General features: G+C 38.0%; 2 protein-coding genes across 7 annotated transcripts in view; one reads left to right on the top strand and one right to left on the bottom strand.

Annotated features, from left to right (window-relative positions):
• LOC106085692 (NIF3-like protein 1) overlaps positions 1-23,401 on the bottom strand; it is a 48,075-nt gene that overhangs the window by 16,527 nt on the left and 8,147 nt on the right. The window lies entirely within an intron of this gene.
• LOC106085684 (hepatic sodium/bile acid cotransporter) lies at positions 4,638-22,752 on the top strand. 6 transcript variants are annotated; one of them, XM_013250032.2, is made up of 3 exons: positions 4,638-4,701; positions 10,740-12,152; positions 22,303-22,752. In XM_013250032.2, exons 2-3 carry the CDS (start codon positions 11,082-11,084, stop codon positions 22,675-22,677), a joined length of 1,446 nt encoding a protein of 481 aa, XP_013105486.2. In that variant the 5' UTR covers positions 4,638-4,701; positions 10,740-11,081; the 3' UTR covers positions 22,678-22,752. The 6 variants fall into 6 exon arrangements, with proteins under 6 accessions (XP_013105486.2, XP_013105487.2, XP_013105485.2 ...); XM_013250033.2 differs by having other exon boundaries at positions 4,645-4,741; positions 10,747-12,152; XM_013250031.2 differs by having other exon boundaries at positions 4,645-4,741.

Genomic DNA, 23,401 nt, shown 5'->3' with positions numbered 1-23,401 from the left:
TCAGATGTTGAATTTCAGCCAAATCGTACAAAAATTTTAGGTTTCTGGCGGCTCAAGAAATCAAATCGGTGGTTCGGTTCATATGGGGGCTATATCTATTTGGGGGTTTATGAAAGCGGGATTCGGTGTGGGTATTGAAAGGCGCAAAGAAGTTTCGATACCAAATTTTGGGTCTTCTAGGATCTCAAGATGTTAAATCGGAGGATCAAATTATATAGGGGTATATTTATTTATGGACATGCAACATTGTGGAGCGAAACGGTCGGTAGGACGGCGAGAATCCTATGGGGGGATCCAGAACGTAAGAAGATGAGTCTATTACGGAAAGGAAACAAGAAGGAGGTCAGTATAGCTATAGGTATCATAACGGGTCACATGCGGGACTACGAGCTCACTTATGTAAAATCTGTGCGGCAAGTGATAGCATGTGCGGGGAAGATGATGAGACTTTGGAGCATTTTCTGTGTCATTGCCCGGCTTTCACGTCCAACAGATGCGACAAGTGATAGAATGTGTAGGGCCTGTGTCATTGCCCGGCTTTCGCGTCCAATAGATTCCTGTACTTAGGATTTTGTAAGTAGCACGGAATTCCTAACTTAAAATTTTCTTTCTTTCCTTATTTTACACCTAAGCCAGCCGATTACTGGCTTAGGTGTATGTCCATAGTGGCATGGACCTAACCAACCAAATTTTAGCTAAATCGCTTAAAAATTAAAGCTTCTAGGGGCTCAAGAAATCAATTCAAAGGACCACTTTAAAATCTGAACAGATGTAACTCAACGAGTTGCATCAATAAAAAAAAAACAGTGAACAATTTCAAGTGCATATCTTTAATCGTTCGATAGCTATTGTGGTTTCTACAGGCGGACCGACGAGCATGGTTAGATTGACTTGGAATGTCAAGACGCTCAGGAATATATAAAATTTTCGAGGTGCTACAAACGGAATGACTGCTTACCCCCATCCTATAGTGATGTGTGTATTGCAATGAAAGAGCGATGTTTTTTGATGTTTGAGGAGATTCGGTATGACAGCAGATTCCTCAAATTTAGTTTGCCACAAGAGTAGAGCAAAATGTTTGCTAAAACAGCAGTCACACAAAAATATCATTTCGTTACAAAATTCCTTAAGTGTACACTCAGAAGTAGAATTAAATTTTTTCTTCTTGTGGGTGTGACTTTTTTTTTTTGATTCAGCATGACTTTCGAGGTCTTAATCTTATCAATAATGTCTCGCCCATTATACTCGTATGTGGATTTTAAACTGTTTTGACATTTCATTATGAATTTTGTGAAAGTCAATGATATAATAAAAGCCTGGCTATCAGAGTAGATATTCGCGTTTAACCTCTTCACTTGCCCACGTTCTGAGAGTAAAAATTTATGTTATATTGATCAAATAACTTCTCCTTTTTGCTCAATAAAAGTTATTTAAGAGTATATACAAAAAGAAAAATTTTAGCTCGAGTTAGGAAAGAAGAGGTATTCTAATGAAATTTTGATTGGCGTACAGTGGACGAACGAAACTAGCTAAAAAAAATTGTTCCCGACATATATGACCGTATTTTTATAGCTCAAAAAGTTAAACAAAAATGTTCTCAATATACTTAGGAGTGAGATTGAGGGAAACCATTTTAGTGTCTTGTTGCATTTTTTGGTTTCTGTATTGAAACCAATAAGGAAGAACAAAAGTCGGACGGTGCCGCCTATATAATACCCTACACCTACCCTAAAAGTAAAATGTGGGAGCTATATCCAATTTTGAATCAATTTTGATGGACCTCGGCGGATGTTTTCAAATTTCGAGCAAATATGTTAAAACTGTAATAACTACGTTTGACAAATGAGTAGTTGTCGAGGAAAGCTTTGTGCAAAATTGTGGCAAGATTGGTCAACAAATGCGCTTGCAGTGGCTCAAGGAGTTAAAATAGGGCGATATTCATATATGACAGCTATATCTAAATCTGGGCCGATTTCTATGAATTTCACCAGTAATGTCGAGAGTCGTAAGAAAATCCTTCCTGCCAAATTTCGGGAGAATTTTAAGATGATCGGATACAAACTACGACATGGACAGACAGATAGACAGACAAACAGACGGACATAGCTAAATCGAATCATAAAGTGATTCTGAGTCTATCTCTCTTCCTTATACTCTCTTGAACCACAGTATTGGTGTAGGGTATAAAAATACATTTATGGCGGTCAGCCTTCAACTTTTGAAAACTGGTACGATTTTATGTCAAATTCATTAAAATCCACTTTTCTTCGCTAAAAGGTTATAAAATATTGAAGAAATTTTTGTTTCATTTCAGCTCAATATCCCAATTTTTGAAGGTTGTAGAGTGATTGCAACAGACGAACGGGCAGATGAACGTACGGACGGGCAGACACACGGACATCGTTAAATCGTCTATATATATACTTTGTAGGGTTGGAAATTGATATTTCGATGTGTTGCAAACGGAACGACTAAATGAATATACCGCCTATCCTACGTCAATATAAATGCTTTAAATAAGGAATATATGAAAATTCATCAAAATCAGATAAGGGAATCGAGGATTAACAATTTTATACCCTACACCTATGGTGGGGGTATACTAATTTTCCCATAGGATGGGGTATACTATTCCGTTTGTAATACCTCGAAATATTTGTTTAAGACCCCATAAAGTATATATGGGGTTGCCCAAAAAGTAATTGCGGATTTTTCATATAGTCGGCGTTGACAAATTTTTTCACAGCTTGTGACTCTGTAATTGCATTCTTTCTTCTGTCAGTTATATTTGATATTTGATTAAAGTTCATTCTAAATTTTAAAAATTTTAAATTTTACTTTAAAAATTACTTAATTACGCAATTACTTTTTGGGCAACCCAATATATTCTTGATCGTCGTGACATTTCCAGTCGATCTAGCAATGTCCGCCCGTTCATCTGTCCGTCCGGCTTTCCATTTGTCGAAAGCACGCTAACTTTCGAAGGCGTTTGAAACTTTGCACAAATACTTCTTATCAGTGTAGGTCGGTTGGGATTGTAAATGGACTCCATCGGTCCAAGTTTTGATATAGCTGTCATATAAATCGATCTTGGAGCCACTAGAGGGCGCAATTCTTATCCGATTTGGCTAAAATTTGGCATAAGATCTTTTGTCATGATTTCCAACAATTATGGTAAGTTCGGTTGAAATCGGTCCATAACCTGATATAACTGCCACTAGAGGGCGCAATTGCATCCGATTTGGCTGAAATTGAGCATGAAGGGTTTTGCTATGACTTCCAACCACTAGTTTAAATCAGTCCTCAACCTGATATAGCTGCCATATAAACCAATCTTGGATCTTGACTTTTTGAGCCGTTAGAGGGTGCAATTCTTATCCGATTTGCCTAAAATTTGGGATAAGATCTTTTGTTATGACTTCTAACAAATCGGTCCATAACCTGATATAGCTGCCACTAGAGGGCGCAATTCGCATCCGATTTGGCTGAAATTGAGCATGAAGTGTTTTGCTATAACTTCCAATAATTGTATAGTTTAAATCGGCCCATAACCTTATATGGCTGCCATATAAACCGATCTTGGATCTTGACTTCTTGAGCCACTAGAGGGCGCAATTCTTATCCGATTTGGCTGAAATTTTGCATGAAGTGTTTTGCTTCGATATCCAACAACGGCACTAGGTATGGTTCAAATCGGCCCATAACTAAATATAGCTGCCATATAAACCGATCTTGGATCTTGACTTCTTTAGCTACTAAAAGGCGCAATTCTCATCCGATTTGGCTGAAATTTTGCATTAAGTGCTTTGCTTCGATTTCCAATAACTGCACTAGGTATGGTTCAAATCGGTCCATAACCTGACATAACTGCCATATAAACCGATCTTGGATCTTGACTTCTTGAGCCACTATAAGGCGCAATTCTCGTCCGATTTGGCTGAAATTTTGCATAAAGTGTTTTGTTATGACTTCCAACAATGGTGGTAAGTATGGTTTAAATCGGTCCACAAACTGATATAGCTGGCATGTAAACCGATCTTGGATCTTGGCTTCTTGAGACATTAGAGGGCGCAATTCTCATCCGATTTGGATGAAATTTTGTACAACGCCTTCTCCCATGACCTTCAACATACTTGTTTAATATGGTCTGAATCGATCAATAGCTTGATACAGTTCCCATATAAATCGATCTCCCGATTTTGCTTCTTGAGCCCCTACAAGGCGCAATTCTTATCGGAATGAACTGAAATATTACACAATGACTTCTAGAATGTTCAGCATTCATTTATGGTCTGAATTGGATTATAACTTGATATAGCTCCAATAGCATAACAATTCTTATCCATTATTCTTTGAAATAAGAACTCGACAGATGCGATCCATGAGGGTATATAAGATTCGACCCGGCCGAACTTACATTACAAGGCATTAGATGGATTTCTTCACATTTCTTTCTGCTCTAAAGTGTGATGAGTGCACACATCTTATTACCCTCAAATGTCATTGAAAAGGAACTTTTAATTGACAACAAAAAACTATTCACTTGAAACAATTATGAATTGTCATATTTTGTACATTTATCAATTCCACGGGCAATCATTCGATTTGCCTAACAATTTATTGCATTAACAAGCCGTTAGTTGCACGGGATTGCTTAAAGCGTTTGCACTACAATTCGTTTATTGGCGGCAAAATCCGACGGTGAAGAGCAAAAATATATATCGGCCACTTTAGAACTAAAGTAATTTAGGCGATAACGTAGTTCTCAACTAAATTTCCGAACAAATTTAATAAAAAAAATGATAAGGATACGACGAACTTGGTCTAAAATTGAGGAAGTCAACTGTTTTAAAATGACTTGCGTGTTTTTTTGTTTTGTTTTTGACCGTTTTCATACTAATGATTGCGTTGCAGTGACAAAAAACAGTTGATAAGATATTTGGACAAATAAACAGTGAAGCTGACCATAACCAGCTAAAATAATGGTCTATCTTCAATTAGATTCTTAAATTTCGTAAATAATAAATAGTTGACATTGAGACAGAGAAATAATTTTTTTTTATCGGGCCTTAAGTGTACCCTGTCTTAAATCAAAAAAGTAAAAAAGTGCTAAGTTCGGCCGGGCCGAATCTTGGGAACTCACCACCATTGATTCTGCTAAAAATTGATACAAAATAAATTCAGTTGAAGGGCATAATCTTATTCTACATACCAAACTTTTGTCAAACCAGAAAAAATTATAACTTCTAGGAACCGAACAAGGATAATTGAGAGACCAGTTAATATGGGAGCTATATAAGGTTAATGATTGATTTAGACCGAACTTGGCACAGTTGTTGGCAATCGTAACAGAACACTGCATGCAAAATTTCAGTTAAATCGAACAAAAATTGCGGCTTGTAAGAACTTAAGAAGACAAAATGGGAAATCGGTTTATATGGGAGCCATGTCAGGTTATAAAGCGATTTGGACCCAAGATCGGTTTATATGGCAGCTATATCACATTTGTTGGATATCATAACGAAACACGTCGTGAGAAATTTCATTCCAATCGGATAAGAATTCCGCCCTCTAGAGGCTCAAGAAGTCAAGACCCAAGATCGGTTTATATGGCAGCTATATCAAAACATGGACCGATATGGCCCATTTACAATCCTAACTGACCTACTCTAATAAGAAGTAGTTGTGCAAAATTTCAAACACTAACTTTATGGGGTCTCAGACGAATATTTCGAGTAGTTACAAACAGAATGACGAAATTAGTCTACCCCCATCCTATGCTGGAGGGTATAAAAACAGTAAAGCTAGCCATTCGAAGTTTTGCACATACACTTCTAATTGATATAGATCCTATAGGATTGCAAATGAGCCGAACCGGTCCATGTTAAGATATAGCTCCAATATAAACCAATCTCCTGATTACGCTGCTTGAGCACAAATGAGCACGATGACCTTTTCTATGAACTCCAATAGCTGTACCAAGTATGGTCCGAGTCAGTCTAAGGCCTGATATCTTATATATAAAAATCAATTTGTGTTTGTTTGTTTATGTGTTCCTTATAGACTCAGAAACGGCTTAACCGATTTTCTTGAAATTTTCCCACATGCTGTATAATGATCCCGTGGTGAAAATAGGGTACTTCATTTGTTGATATCCCCTTACCTTAATATTCAGAAACGTCAGATCTCGGAGATGGGTGGTGCGATTTAAGCGAAATTTTGTGTGCCCTCATATAGTACCCTAAAAATAATAATAATAAAAATTTGGTATCCAAATTTCAGATGGGGTACCTAGGGGGGCTGCCCCACCCTAAAACCTACCAAACATATATTTAAACCAATTACGACAATATGGGACTCAAATGAAAGGTATTGAGGATAAGAAAACGTATCTGATATCCATTTGTCGAACCAACTGCTAGGGGGACCACCCCAACCCACAAAACACCCCTAAATCGGACATATATACCGACCATGGCAATATGGGACTCAAATGAAAGGTATTTGCGAGTAGAATATGAATCTATTATCCAAATGTGGAGCCACGTTTCTGGGGGTCCACCCCTTCCCCAAAACACCCCCCAAACAGGACTTATTTACTGACCATGGGAATATGGGGCTTAAATAAAAGGTATTTGAGTGTAGAATTCGAATCTGATATCTAAATATGGGACAAGGTGTTTGGGGACAAGGGGACAAATTTACGAACATAGAAATATGGGGCGCAAATGAATGGTCTTTGGAAGTAAAGCACGAATCTGATATCAATATTCGGGAAAAGTGTCTATGGTGCCACCCTACCCCCACAATACCACCCAAATTGGAAGTATTTGCTGACTATTGCAATATGAGGCTCAAATAAGAGGGTTTTTAAAGTAGAACACGAATCCGATATATATTTTCAAGGCCAACTCACTGAGTGGTCGCCCATCCCCCAAAACACCCCCCAAGCCGGTCATGTTTGCCGACTATGGAAATATGGGGCTCAACTTAAAGGTATGTGGGAGTAGACCACGTATCTGATATTAACATTAGGGGCCAATTGTCTAGCGGACGTCCCACCACCATATCAACCTCCAAATAGGACGTATTTGCTCACCAAGACAATTTGGGTCCTAAAGAGAGTGGAACTAAATATTCATAGTTTTTAGGGCCAATACCCCAAACTGGATATATTTGCTGACTTTTGCAATAAGGAGTTTAAATGAAATTAGAAAACGAATTTGATACCCAATTTGAAGGCAATGGCAATATGGGGTAAAAATAAATTATATATGAGAATAGAGCACGTTGCTGATATATTTTCCGGGCTTAGTGTTTGGGGAACCACCCCAATCCCCAAAACAATCCTAAATCGGTCATATTTACCGACCATGTCAATGTGGAGCTTAAATGAAAGGTTTTGGGGGATAGAGCAAGATTGATACCCATTTTCGGGACCAATTTTCTGGGGGTCTACCCCTTTCCCAAAATACCCCACAAACAGCAAGTTTTTAGTGACCATCGCAATATGGGGCTCAAATAAAGGTATTTGGGAGTAGAATACGAATTTGATATCCAAATGTAGAACCATGTATTTAGGGCATCACCCCTTCCCCAAAGGGTTAAAATTTTTCGACCATGCCAATATGTGGTTCAAATGAAAGGTATTTAAGATTACAAAACGAATTTGATAACCTATTTTGGGGCCATGTGTTTGGGGGACGCCTCATCCTGTAAACTCCTCTTAAGCCAATGGCAATATGGGGTTTAAATAAATGGTATTTTAGAGAAGAGCACGATGCTGATATTTTTTTCAGGGCCAAGTATCAGGGGGACTACCTCTCCCCCGAAAACACCACTAAATCAGACATCATGAGAATATCGATCTGAAATTTGAAGTATTTTAAGAATGGAGTACACCTTACATCCAAACTTAAATTCGTAGACCAATAAAGATCATATGGGATTCAGACAAAGGCACTTATATTGTAAAACTGTTAGTCAAGTTAGCGTGGTATTTCACTAAAAGATCGTTAATTGTCGAAAATAAATATTCCAACGAAACTTTTGTTCCATATAAAGTAAAAGAAGGCGCAGCGGAGCGGTCCCGGGTGACCTAGTAGCTTCCATATAAACCGATCTCCTGATTATACTTCTTGAGCCTCTATGGGGTCGAATTTAATAGCCGATTTGTCTGAAATTGTGCTCAATGACTTCATTTATGATCTCCAATATCTATACCAATTTGGTCCATAACCTAAAGTAGCTTCTATATAAATATTGTAGATCTCTCGATTTCACATCTTGAACACCTACTGGAAGCCATTATTTTCCAAACATAGAAAATAACCAATAAGGAAGGGCAAAAGTCGGGCGGTGCTACACCTACCCTATGAGTACAATGTAGGAGCTATTACCAATTCTGAACCAATTTTGATGGACCTCGGCGATCAAATATATATGTCAAACAGTAATAACTACGGTTGACAAATGACAACATTTTTGCAAAAGACCCAAAATCTGACGAACATATATATGGGAGCTAAAGGGTGATTTTTTTGAGGTTAGGATTTTCATGCATTAGTATTTGACAGATCACGTGGGATTTCAGACATGGTGTCAAAGAGAAAGATGCTCAGTATGCTTTGACATTTCATCATGAATAGACTTACTAACGAGCAACGCTTGCAAATCATTGAATTTTATTACCAAAATCAGTGTTCGGTTCGAAATGTGTTCAAATTTTGACAAATTTTGTTCAGCGATGAGGCTCATTTCTGGTTGAATGGCTACGTAAATAAGCAAAATTGCCGCATTTGGAGTGAAGAGCAACCAGAAGCCGTTCAAGAACTGCCCATGCATCCCGAAAAATTCACTGTTTGGTGTGGTTTGTACGCTGGTGGAATCATTGGACCGTATTTTTTCAAAGATGCTGTTGGACGCAACGTTACGGTGAATGAACACATTTCGAACCGAACACTGATTTTGGTAATAAAATTCAATGATTTGCAAGCGTTGCTCGTTAGTAAGTCTATTCATGATGAAATGTCAAAGCATACTGAGCATCTTTCTCTTTGACACCATGTCTGAAATCCCACGTGATCTGTCAAATACTAATGCATGAAAATCCTAACCTCAAAAAAATCACCCTTTATATCTAATTCTGAACCGATTTCAAGCAAACTTCTCAGATAATGTGGTAGTCGTCGAGGAAAGCGTTTGGGAAGATTGGTCAAATAATGCGCTTGCAGCGGCTCTTGGGGTCAAAATCTGGCGATATATGTGGTTGCCCAAAAAGTAATTGCGGATTTTTTAAAAGAAAGTAAATGCATTTTTAATAAGACTTAGAATGAACTTTAATCAAATATACTTTTTTTACACTTATTTTCTAAAGCAAGCTAAAAGTAACAGCTGATAACTGACAGAAGAAAGAATGCAATTACAGAGTCACAAGCTGTGAAAAAATTTGTCAACGCCGACTATATGAAAAATCCGCAATTACTTTTTGGGCAACGCAATACATATATGACAGCTATATCTAAATCTAAGCCGATTTCTATGAGATTCGCCAGTAATATCGAGAGTCATAAGAAAATCCTTCCTGCCGAATGTCGAGAGAAAGACCATTTTATTGCAATATTACTGCAAATCGGACGAACATATATATGGGAGCTATATCTAAAACTGAACCGATTTCGAGCAAACTTCTCAGATATTGTCACAGTCATTGAAGAAAGTGTTGTACGAATTTTTGGGAAGATTGGTCAATAAATGCGCTTGCAGTGGCTCTAGGAGTAAAAATCGGGCGATATATATATGAGAGCTATATCCAAATATGAACCGATTTCCGTGAAATTCACCAATAAAAGTCAAGAGTCAAGAGAAAATTCTTCTTAACAAATTTCAAAATAATCAGTTAACAAATGACCATATATATGAGAGCTATATCCAAATCTGAACCGATTTTTTCCAATTTCAATAGGACGATCGGATGAAAACTGCGACCTGTACTTTGTACACAAATTAATATATACATGGGAGCTATGTCCAAATCTGAACCGATTTCTATGAATGTCGGGATGTCATAAGAAAATCCTTCCTAACAAATTTCAAAAGAATCGGTTAACAAATGACCATTTTATTGCAGTATTACTGCAATTCGGACGAACATATATATGAGAGCTATATCCAAATCTGAACCGATTTTTTCCAATTTCAATAGGCTTTGTCTCTAGGCCGAAAAACATGCCCATACCAAATTTGAAGACGATCGGATGAAAACTGCGACCTGTACTTTGTACACAAATTAACATGGACAGACGGACAGACAGATGGACGGACAGACAGACAGACAGACGGACATGGCTAAATCGAATCAGAAAGTGATTCTGAGTCGATTGGTATACTTATCAATGGGTCCATCTCTCTTCCTTCTGGGTGTTACAAACTAATTCACTAAGTTATAATACCCTGTACCACAGTAGTGGTGTAGGGTATAAAAAGACTCGTCTCAGCCGAGCCTTAATGTGCTAATTTTCGCATTACCCTACCTGAACCTAGGAGAATCTTTAAATTAAACCAAATTTTCTTTTGCCAAATTTCATATAGACTGATAAAAAATTATTTCTCATGTTTCATTGTAAATTCCAACTACATCTTAATTTCGCAGGAAATGGTGTAGGTTAGGCCAATATTTTCCTTTTAAGTTTATAACCTTTCGTATCAGTTCGGTAATGATAAATTTCCATGCATATCAGCAAATAGACTGCGATCGAGTACAATAAAAAGCGTGCTGCCAAAAATAAAGATCATATCAGAAAATTTTCGTTTAAATACCACGATTATCAAGAAGTTGTCCACAGTTGCGGCAACGAAAGAGCCCAAAAATATACTCGTCAAATAATTGAAATATTAAGAAAAAATAACTAAAAAATTGATATTGGAGAACATAAATCAAATTAAGAGTTGGATGAACGGGCGGATAGACATCCAAGCTTGAAAAGGATAAAGTCCTTTAGTGAACAAAAAACAAAAACACAACTCGAATAAGTTCGAAATTAAACAACAGTGTACAAAAAATACCACAGCACAACTAAGAAATGAATTCCCTCAAAAAACTTTTAGTTCTGTGTGTATTAATTACCCAATTGTTAGACTTATCCCATACACAAAGTATTATAAATGGAACCTCCCCCCTCGAGGATGAAGTTCTGTTTACACTGGATGACTTTGTCAGTGGCCCAGCATGGTCGGTTAGTTTCTCAGAAAAGAAATTAAACATGTCCATGACCGATATTAGCATTATTCAGCTAACAATCACGGATATAGACCCAGCCTGGGGATCTGACTATGAATTTCACATTCTAGCCGAGGATAATGAAGTAGTGTTGCTAACACAAAATGTTATAAAATCCAAAGATATTAAGCCTGGAGACACCACATGGCATGGAAATTTCACCGCCGAGGGTTTATTTATTGGCCACAGTCCCATATATGTGGAACTGCGCAGACCTCAACAGCAGCCAGAAGTGGCCTTGGAAAAGCTGCAACTCATTGTTTTACGTAAAATTGGCACCATGGATTATGTATTTCAAATTCTAGTGGGAATTTTCGTCATGGCCTTGTATACAAACTTTGGAGCTGTGCTAGAGTTGGATGCCCTCAAGCAGATACTTATTCGACCAATTGGACCTCTTATTGGATTTTTGGGCCAGTTTGTGGTTATGCCTGTATTGAGTTTTTTCATAGGCTATTTGCTGTTTCGCGATATGATTGAATTGCGTCTGGGTCTATTCTTTACCGGCTCTACACCAGGTGGTGGTGCTTCAAATATATTCACTGTGGTTCTTAATGGAAATTTGAATTTGTCCATAACCATGACGGCCATAAGTAATTTGGCTGCCTTTGGCATGATGCCCTTGTGGATATTCACCTTGGGAGCCTTAATCTTCAAGGATGGTAATTTGGTGGTGCCTTATAAGACCATTGCCACCATGTCCTTCTCATTGGTCATCCCGCTGAGTATTGGCATTGCTATGCAGAAATATTATCCCAATATGGCCAAGAAAATGTCTAAGCTGTTAAAACCCTTCGCCTTTGGATTTATTCTGATAATTATGGTGTTTGCATTTACTGTTAATTCCTACATGTTCAAATTGTTCTCATGGAAGGTAAGTTTAAAGTATTAACCTAGTAAGAATGTGTTAGGTTCCACCGGGACCACCATGAATGTAGACCGCTAAGGACCATACTTGCCGTGAATGTTGGACAATATAACAAAAAAAACTATGTGCAAAATTTTTGCCAAATTGGTTAAAAATGTTGGCCTCTAGAGGCTCAAGATGTAAAATCAGAAGATCGGTTTTTATATGGAAGCTATATCAGGTTGCAGACCGATTTTGACCATATTCTTGGAAGAGTTGTTGAAGAAAGGCATAAAATAAATCATTGTTCAACCAAATTGGCTAAGAATTGCGCCCTCTAGAGACCAAATTGGTTAACAATTTTATCCTCTAAAGGCTCAAGAAGTAAAATCCGAAGATAGGTTTTTATATGGGAGCCATATCAGGTTATAGACCGATTTTGACCATATTCTTGGAAGAGTTGTTGAAGAAAGACATAACAGAAATCATTGCTCATCCAAATTAGTTAAGAATTGCGCCCTCTAGAGGCCAAATTGGTAAAAATTTTATCCTCTAAAGGCTCAAGAAGTAAAATCAGAAGATCGGTTTTTATATGGGAGCTATATCAGGTTGCAGACCGATTTTGACCTTACTTGGAAGAGTTGTTGAAGAAAGACATAAAATAAATCATTGTTCAACCAAATGGGTTAAGAATTGCGCCCTCTAGAGGCCAAATTGGTTAACAATTTTATCCTCTAAAGGCTCAAGAAGTAAAATCAGGAGATCGGTTTTTATATGGGAGCCATATCAGGTTATAGACCGATTTTGACCATATTCTTGGAAGAGTTGTTGAAGAAAGACATAAAAGAAATCATTGTTCAACCAAATTGGTTAAGAATTGCGCCCTCTAGAGGCCAAATTCAGAAGATAGGTTTATGTGGGTGCTATATCAGATTATAAGCGGATTTTGCCCACACTTGGAAGAATTGTTGAAAGTCCAAACAGAAGTCATTGCTCACTACCTGGCAGAGTTATTGAAAGTCACAATAGAAGTCATTGTGCAAAACTTCAGCCATATTGGTTAACAATGGCGCTCTCTGGGTGATCATGAAGTCTAAACGAAAGATGTTTTTGTGTGGGGGATATATAAGGTTATAGACAGATTTGGTTCATATACTGCACAGTTATTAGAAGTCTTACACAAAAGCTATTGCGCAAATTGTTTAAGAATTGCGCCCTCTAGAGGCTCAAGAAGTCAAATTGGGTAATTGGGTTCTAGACTGATTTCGACCATACTTGGAAGAATTGTTGAAAGTCATTGTCAGTTCAGCCAAATCGAATAAAAATTGCTCCCTCAAGGGTCTTTAGAAGTCACATCGGAGATAGGTTTATATGGGAGCTCTATATAAATATGGTTCGATTTGGCTCATTCACTATCCCAACCGACCTACATCCGTAAGGAGTATTTGTGGAAAAATTCAAGTGCTTGAAAGTTTGCGTGCTATCGACAGACAGACGGAAGGCCACAATTTGGATATTTAAGCAAACGAAACCTAAATCAATAGCGTTTACCGCTGGGTAAAAAAGTGGAATGAAACATTTAATGACAATCTGAAGAAACATAAAACTTGTACCTTGATCATAAAATTTTATGGACTGACAGACAGATGACAAAGTGAATTCAGTAAATAATTCCAAGTCGATTGGGGACCGGGAATGGATCTAGCTTTTCTTGCAACAAAAAAACAGTTATAATTAAGCAAGCAGGTTAGGTTAGGTAAGAGTGGCAGTCCTTTACAGACTCACTTAGACAATTTTAAGTTCATTGTGATACCAAGTAGCGAGGTCAAGGCTTTGGCGGGAATCGAACCCACGACCCCTACACTGGTAATCCAAGCACGCTACCAACTCGGCTACCGGGGCGCCCAATATTTACTCTCCACTGATTCGAACCATACTTGGCACATATGTTGAAGGTCTTGCAAGAAGTCGTTGCACAAAATTGCAACCAAATCAGACATGAACTGCGCCATCTAGGGGCTCAAGAAATATAATCGGGATATCCGTTTATATGGGACCTATATCAGGTTTTTGACTGATTCAGGTCAAACCTGGCACGTTTTTGTCATAGGAGAAGTTATTGTGCAAAATTTCAGCCAAATAGGGTAAGAATTGCGGTCATCTGAGAAATCGTTCTGCAAAATTTTAACCAAATCAAACAAGAACTGCGCCATCTAGGAGCAATCGGGAGATCCGTATATATGGGACCTATATCAGGTTTTCGACTGATTCAGGTCAAACCTGGAGAAGTTATTGTGCAAAATTTCAGCCAAATAGGATAAGAATTGCGGTCTCTAGTGGCTCAAAAAGTATAATCTGGAGATCGGTTTATATGGGAGCTATACCAGATTGAATGTCATAGGTAACGTCATAGTACAAAATTTCAGCCAAGATCCGAGATCGGTTTATATGGCAGGTATATCAAAACATGGACTGATATGGCCCATTTACAATCTCAATCGACCAACACTAATAGGAAGTAAAATTTGCAAAGTTGCCCATGAACATTCCATTCAGGAACAGGGGCAAACTTCTCCCTTATCATTGAGTGCTATCCGATTCAAGTTTTAAGCTCATTGATAAGGGGTCTCCTTTGCAGTCCGACACCTCTTTGGGGAGAAGTGTTTTCATGGCTGCCATACCATTTTTTTCAAATGACATATTTCCTCACAAGTCTCGCCAGCATTAGCAGGGGATAACCACCGATGGAAATTGTCTCTGATGTTCTCGCCAGGATTCAAACCAATGCACTTAGCGTCATAGGCGGACATGCTTACCTATGCGCCACGTTGGCCTCCAACTAATAGGAAGTATTTGTGCAAAATTTCAAGCGCCTAGCTTTACTCCATCGAAAGTATGCCACAATCTATGGTCGAGGGTGTTAAAATTAATTAATGTGTACTGTTAAAGAAACGGTTAAGGGTCTGTAAATGCGGTTGGTATAGGTTGCTTGAGCTAAGTCAATAAGAAAGGAAATAGTTCCAATAGTTGAAAATTGTTGGAAATATTATTGAGCTTTAACTTAAATCGGATAGTAGCCATAGATATGTGAGAAGAGTGCCCTGTTTCTTAAAGGAATGTTCATGGGCAAATTTGCCTTAACTGCGACAATTATTAAAGCTTCCTCCATCTGATCTATGCTAGTAGGGATTACGGTTATGGCTCGAAGCTAGGGCATAGAATGGGTATTACAGTCTATATAATAGATCTGATCTCTTATAAAGTCTGACCGATCATTACATTCTACAAGATCCCAGCATGCTGGGAATTCGCGAACAGGTCTGACATGTGTAAACGGTACGAGACCTGCAATTGTGAACTTGCTTAAATTGCTACCAGGGCGACAAAGTTCAATAGGCTTACTGATGAAGTATGAGGTAGCAATAGCGGTAAGGGGATTTATGATTTATGGGGAAATACATTAAAGGTAGAAGTAGGTCTCAACATCTTTGGACATTGAGAGTATAATACGAGATGGGTCAGCAGAAGTTCCGTTATTTTTTTTCCGATTCCATATCACAGAGGAACGTAGTTTTTTAAATACGGAGGGTGGGGGCTAAAACTATTTTGTGGGGTGCTTAGCCTTTCTACACTTATGGCTCCTATATAAACCCATCTCCAGATAGTACTTCTTGAGCTTCTTGAGGGCGCAATTCTTATTCCATTTGGCTTGAATTTTACACGAAGTGCTCTCTAATGGTCTTTAACATCTGTGCCAAATATGATCTGAATCGGTTCATAAGCTGATATAGCTCCCATATAAACCGGTCTTCCGATTTGACTTCTTAAGCCTCTAGAGGGCGCAATTCTGATTTCATTTGGCAGAAATTTTGTACGACGAGCTTTTTCATCACTTCTAACATCTGTGTTAAGAATGATTCGAATCGGTCCATATCCTGATTAGTTCCCATATAAACAGATCTCCCTATTTGAAGTCTTGACCCTCTCTAGGTCACAATTCTAATACCAATTGAAATTTCGCACAAAAACTCCTGCTATGACTTCCAATAGCTCTGTAAGGTATGAGGCCAATTCTTATCCAAATATAAGGATTCCATGGTTTTTCTTGTTATGGCCTCCCATAAGTTTCTGCCTGTAAGGAGAAATCGTGCAAAGAACTTTACAAACGCGATCGATAGTGAATATTATATAAGATTCGGATCAGCCGAACTTAGCTAGCGTTCACTTGTTTTCATATTACTACCGCCATCTATATGTTAGGTTGGTTACTTTTGGGATAGCCCTTGTATGGTTGAAGTAAGAACCAACACTTGTTACTACGAGGTTAAGTATGATGGGGAATATTTTGAAGGTAGGAGTAGATAACAATATCGTCGAATAATCAAGGTGACAGTACGAATTCGAGGTGAAGAGGAATCAAACAGGATACCTGATAATTATTGATTCAGGTGAAGATACGAGTCATCACGAAATGCGTGTACTGGTATCGTACTACCACGAGATGTGCATGTGAACGAAGTGAAGGTTCAATGGTTATTAGGATGATAACAACCAGGAAGGTAAAGTCACAGACCTGGTGAATTGATACGGTGCTCACACGAGACCTGCATTTCCGAACGTGTTGAAGAGTAGTCACATGGCTATTATGGCGATAACACTAAGGGCTGTAAAGTCACAGGTTTTGCTGGATATCAAAAGAGTGATTAACAGGGGTAAGCTGACGATAACGTAGACCTTTTTGTTATCCTGGTGAGAAACATGGGCAAATGGAGACAGACATCTCGAAACTAGCTACCAGCAATTGGAAAATGAAGTAGTTATTATACGAGTATATAGCTCTCATTCTATAGTAGAAGTAAAGTATTTGCTTACAAGCCAAACAAATTAACAGCGTCACATTTTTTGGTGGTCATGTTGACGTCGGCAGGCAGAGATTTGCCACGGTGACAGGGAAAAAAACCATAGAGGGGAATTGGAGTTTTTTGAAGAGATATTACCCAGTGAAAAGTTAGCCTACGGTTTGTTATTACCCTACGGGAAACGTGTAGTCAACTTCCCCAAATATGCCGGTCCTATACTGGGGAATTAGTCACCTTTCACAGGACATATCCTACAGTTACTACAATTATTTTTTAAAAAGTCTGTTAAAAATTGCTTATCCATTAAATTTAATTGCTAACTAAAGTTATCTCCCTTAAAAACACTTGCAAAGTATACTCAACCCTTTCGAACTGCTCCAGGACCTATCCTACGGTGTTAGAATGGTGACAATTCTTCACCTCGAGCGACAAACCCTTATAAAAGTGATAGGTTTCTTCCAAGTAAGGGGATGAGAACTGGGAACGGTGCCTATCACAAGAGGACCTATCCCGTGGCAGGTTTGGGATCTGTCCCCTAATGATAAGAACAACAAACAACAGGCTGTACGATGGTGCATGACAAAGATGACCTAACCACTCATCAAAACGCGTCCACCAGTTGTGTGGTATAGGTTTTGGTTGGTCATTCACTAGGACTCAGAAAGTACTGGTAAAGTATTATATTAGTATTTAGTAGTACTTTAATAAGGATTTCTTGATTTTAAAAATTTTAAGTAACAATTTGAAGTTGCGATACTGAAAACGCTTGTTTGCTTAAATTCACATAACTCTACATGCTTACGACAGATGTGCTTTTATCGACAAGTGTTTGATAAGGCAGACACATATATAAATTCATACTATACTTAATAGAAAGACTATTTAACATATATTATTAGTTATTAAAACAATTGGCAAGAACAAAAGAGATAAATAGGCCAATTACTAGTTAAGTTGAAGACAACAAGTAAAAAGTTCGGCCGAGCCGAGACTTATATACCGATATCGCTTTATGGACAAACAAAAGACAATAAATAAGAATTTCTATGATATTGTAGCTGTACAAAGTTATGAACCGATTGGGGCCTTACTTGGTTTGGCTGTTGGAGACCAAAGTAAAAGTCAGCCAAATCGGATAAGATTGCGCCCTCTACTTCCTCAAAAACTATAATAAGGAGATCAGATCTATATGGGAGCTATATATGAGGTTATGAACCGATTTGAACCATGTTTAACACGTATGGTTTAGATTATAGAAGAGGTCGTTGTACAAAATTTCAACCAAATCGGATAAGAATCGGGCCCTCTAGTGCCTCAAAAAGTATTATTAGGAGATAGGTCTATTGACCATACTTGGCACAGTTCTTGGAAGTATATATAAACCTCTTCGTGCAAAATTTCATTGGAATTTGATGAAACTGTGCCCTCTTGCGGCTCAAGGAATCAAGAACCGAGATCGTTTTATAAGGGAGCTACATAAGGTTATGAACCGATTTGGACCATGTTTAACACGTTTGGTTTAGATTATAGAAGAAGTCGTTGTACAAAATTTCAACCAAATCGGATAAGAATTGCGCCCTCTAGTGCCGCAAAAAGTATTATTAGGAGATAGGTCTATTGACCATACTTGGCACAGTTCTTGGAAGTACATATATACCACTTCGTGGAAAATTTCATCCAAATTGTATAATAACTGCGCCCTCTTGCGGCTCAAGAAGTCAATATCAAAGATAGTTTTATATGGGAGCTACATAAGGTTATGAACCGATTTTGATCATACCCCTCAGAGTTGTCATAACAAAATACCTCATACTAAATTTCAGACAAAATGGATAAGAATTGCGCCCCCTAGAGGCTTAAGAAGTCAAAATCCAGGATCGGTTTATATGGCAGCTATATCAAAATATGGAATGATACAGCCCATTCGCAATCTCCACCGATCTACACTAATAGGAAGTATTCATGCAAAATTTCAAGCACCTAGCGTTATATTTCTTCGAAAGTTGGCGTACTATAGACAGACGGTAGGATGGGTAAAATGAGTACCCAGAAGCCGCTATTTTTGCCCGATCGAGCAGCAATTTTGCACGCAGTTTTCTGTTACGACTTCCAAAAATCATGCCAAGTGCGGTCCAAGTCGGCTAATAATTCCGATTTCCCCATTTGACGTCTTGAACCCCCAGATGTCACAATTATTGCCCGATTGAGCTGCAATTTTGCACGCAGTTTTCTGTTACAACTTTCAATAATCGCGCCGAGTGCGATCCACCTGATATAGCTCCCATATAAACCGATCTTCCAATTTGACTTAATGAACCCCTAGAAGTCGCAATTGTTGCCCTCTGTTACGGCTCCCAACAATTGTGCAATGTAATCTCTGAATCGGTCAATAACCTGATATAGCTCCCATATAAATAGATCCCCTGGTATGACTTCTTGTGCCCCTGGAAGCCACAATTGTTATCCGATTTGGTTAAAATTTTTCACGGAATGTTTTGTTATGACTTCCAACAAAAGTGCCAAATATGGTCCGAATCAGTTCCTAACCTGACAGAGCTCCCATATAAACCAATCTGCCGATTTGACTTCTTGAGGCCCTAGAAACCACAATTATTGCCCGATTGAGCTGAAATTTTACACGTAGTGTTCTGTTATGACTTTTAACAGTCGTGTCAATTATGGTCCGAATTGGTCAATAAACTGATATAGCTGCCAATCTTCCGATTCGGCAAATGTTGTCTGATTGAGCTGAGCTACTACAGCCTAAAACGGCCATATCGGTTGAAAGATATATATGGGAGCTATATCTAAATCTGGGCCGATTCTTATGAAATTCTGGACCAATGTTGATGAAATTTTGCACACATATGACGACGTCATGCAAAAGTTCGGACCAAAATTGTGGCTTCTGCAGCCTTAAAAGGCCATATCTGGAAAAGGGCGATTGATAAATACCCAAAAGGTATTTACCCGGTAAATTGGGTATGTATCCATTTATACCCAAACGCTGGGTATTTATAATTTTGCAGACATCTTGGGTATAAAAACATTTGTCAAAAAAAAAAACTTTATGATTTCGTATTCTTTGAATATAAACCTGATCTTCTGATCTCATAAAATCGGATTGTAGTTTTATTGGGTTGCCCAAAAATTGCGGATTTTTCATATAGTCGGCGTTGACAAATTTTTTCAATGGCTTGTGACTCTGTAATTGCATTCTTTCTTCTGTCAGTTATCAGCTGTTATTTTTAGATTGCTTTAGAAACAAAGTGTAAAAAAGTATATTTGATTAAAGTTCATTCTAAGTTTTATTAAAAACGCATTTACTTTCTTTTAAAAAATCCGCAATTACTTTTTGGGCAACCCAATATATAGCCGCTATATAGACTTAAAGTCTTGAGGCAATAAATTGGTAATTTTTCATCCGATTTCGATGAAATTTGGCACAGTGAGTTCTGGTAGATTCCCTTTCATTTCTGTGAAGTGCGTTTTTGATCAGACCGACCACCCGGTCTTCCGATATGGGGTATCGAGGCCATAAAAGATCCATTTATTACCCGAATTCGATTAAAGTTGGCACAGTGTGTTCTTGTAGACCCCTATCCATTCCTGTCAAATGTGGTACAGATCGGACCATATTTGGATATAGCTGCCATATATACCGATCTTCCGCTATGGTGTAATGAGCTTATAAATGGAGCATTTTTCATCCTATTTCGATGAAATTTGGCACAGCGAGTTCCGGTACCCCTTTTTGTTGAATATCGTCCAGATCGGACCATATTTGGATATAGCTGCTATATATACCCAACCGTTGGTTATTTACCCGGTAGAAACCCATCTCTATCCATATGGGATGAAAGATATATATGGAAGCTATATCTAAGTCTGAACCGATTTTGTTCAAAATCAATAGCGTACGTCCTTGGGCCAAAGAAGTGACATGTGACAGAAGGACATAGTTAAATCGAATCAAGAAGTGATTCAAAGCCGTTCGGTATACTTATCTCCTTCCTAGAGTTGAAAACAAATGCACAAAGTTATAATATCCTGTACCACCGTAGTGGTGTAGGGTATAAAAAAAAAGCTTAATTAATTACAATCAAGTATTAAGTGGGTGGAGTTCTGATATAACTTCCATACGTATAATGGGAAATCATGAAAAACAATGTGCAAATAACAATTTATGGTGATGGGTATAAAAGATTCGTCTGGATTAGAGCTGGCTAAATATCGATGGCTACATCGATATTAATTTTTTTGACTGAATATCGGTTGATATTTTCCGATAGATACTATCGCAAAAGTTAATTTTCTTCGAAAACAAAATTCATCTATCCGACACTGAATGTTTCACCTAAGATACATTGCGCCTATAGAGGGCGCAATTTTTTTTTTTTTTTTGGTTTTATCGGTATTATTTGGTCTGTGCATTGATCTTGCTTCTAAAGGGTGATTTTTTTGAGGTTAGGATTTTCATGCATTAGTATTTGACAGATCACGTGGGATTTCAGACATGGTGTCAAAGAAAAAGATGCTCAGTATGCTTTGACATTTCATCATGAATAGACTTACTAACGAGCAACGCTTGCAAATCATTGAATTTTATTACCAAAATCAGTGTTCGGTTCGAAATGTGTTCAAATTTTGACAAATTTTGTTCAGCGATGAGGCTCATTTCTGGTTGAATGGCTACGTAAATAAGCAAAATTGCCGCATTTGGAGTGAAGAGCAACCAGAAGCCGTTCAAGAACTGCCCATGCATCCCGAAAAATGCACTGTTTGGTGTGGTTTGTACGCTGGTGGAATCATTGGACCGTATTTTTTCAAAGATGCTGTTGGACGCAACGTTACGGTGAATGAACACATTTCGAACCGAACACTGATTTTGGTAATAAAATTCAATGATTTGCAAGCGTTGCTCGTTAGTAAGTCTATTCATGATGAAATGTCAAAGCATACTGAGCATCTTTCTCTTTGACACCATGTCTGAAATCCCACGTGATCTGTCAAATACTAATGCATGAAAATCCTAACCACAAAAAAATCACCCTTTATATAAATCGATCTCCTGATTTTTACTTCTCATTTTCGTTTGAAACATAAGTGATGGAATATTAACGATAGTATTTGATAAAATATCAAATGTTACGATTATCGATAGTTTTCCAGCTCTAGTCTCAATTGCATTATTCTTCCATAGACTTTAAGATCTTTTTCGTATTTTCTATTTCTTTCATAATTTATCAATTAATATTATTAACCTGAAAACCCATGTTTAATAAAAAAATTGTTATTCTCTTTCCCTTCCATTTTAGATTTTAATTGCCAGCAGTGCATTGCCATGGATAGGCTATGTAATCGGTTGGTTGATGGCCATCATTTGTCGACAATCGCCACGTGACGCCTTAACCATTGCCATTGAGACGGGCATACAAAATACCGGTATTGCAATTTTCATGTTAAACTTTGCCTTGCCACAACCCCAGGCTGATATGACCAGTGCTGTACCGGTGGCAAGTTCAATGGTCACGCCATTGCCATTGCTGGTGATCTATGTGATAAGGAAAATCTTTTGTCGCTCCAGCATGGAACGAGTGGAGAAATCATCTAGCGCCATTACCAAAGATACCAAACTCGCAGAAATTGAAGCCATGATGGAGAAAAGTGAAAAATCCGATTGGCATAAATGAAAACAACGAAATTGCCTACATTTATACAATTATGTGATAAAATTGTGATGTTATTATTTCCAAGAAATAAATTTTATATATACATATATGTATGTATGTATATATATATAAATGTTACTATATTAAGTAGTCATTAAGTTTAAGCCTTAGTTAAAATAAATAAATTGTTGTTCTATAATTAAACAAAAAGTTTGACTGCGCGTAAATTTGTTACTCAGCTCGCAAAGGATTTTAAACACCCTCCCTACTTGGATTGAGAATGATTTTTTGCGGTACATTCACATATACATCTTCACTTTAGAGCTGGAGAACTATCGATAATTGCAACATTCGATATTTTCGGTATTGCTAATAATAAATATCGATAATATCGATACTATCGTTAATTTCCCAACCCCTATATTTCAAACGAAAAAGAGTAGAAAAATCCGGGAGACGCACTATAATACACAGACCAATCCCATGGCAGCCGGTTGTACGCACCGGGTTACCTCGATGGAATCCGTCATCGGCAAGGGCTGCCGCCTCAGTGTACGTGTTCGTCCTTTTTGCGTCATGGTAGAGGCACATCCCGGAGTACCTTCTCCGCACGCTTCTGGTCCGTGTCCGGATCCTGGTTCTGTTTGGTTTGCCAGAACCGTCTCCATCATCGGTTGGTCCCGGTGAGGTGTAACCGGTGCATGGAGTGGTTATATTTCCGAGCTTGCTCTGGCCTTACATCACT

The sequence above is a fragment of the Stomoxys calcitrans genome, chromosome 4 (assembly GCF_963082655.1).
Source record: "Stomoxys calcitrans chromosome 4, idStoCalc2.1, whole genome shotgun sequence".
Taxonomy (NCBI): Eukaryota; Metazoa; Arthropoda; class Insecta; order Diptera; family Muscidae; genus Stomoxys; species Stomoxys calcitrans.
The sequence above is the reverse complement of the archived record's forward strand: the minus strand, read 5'-3'. Positions and strand labels throughout refer to the sequence as shown.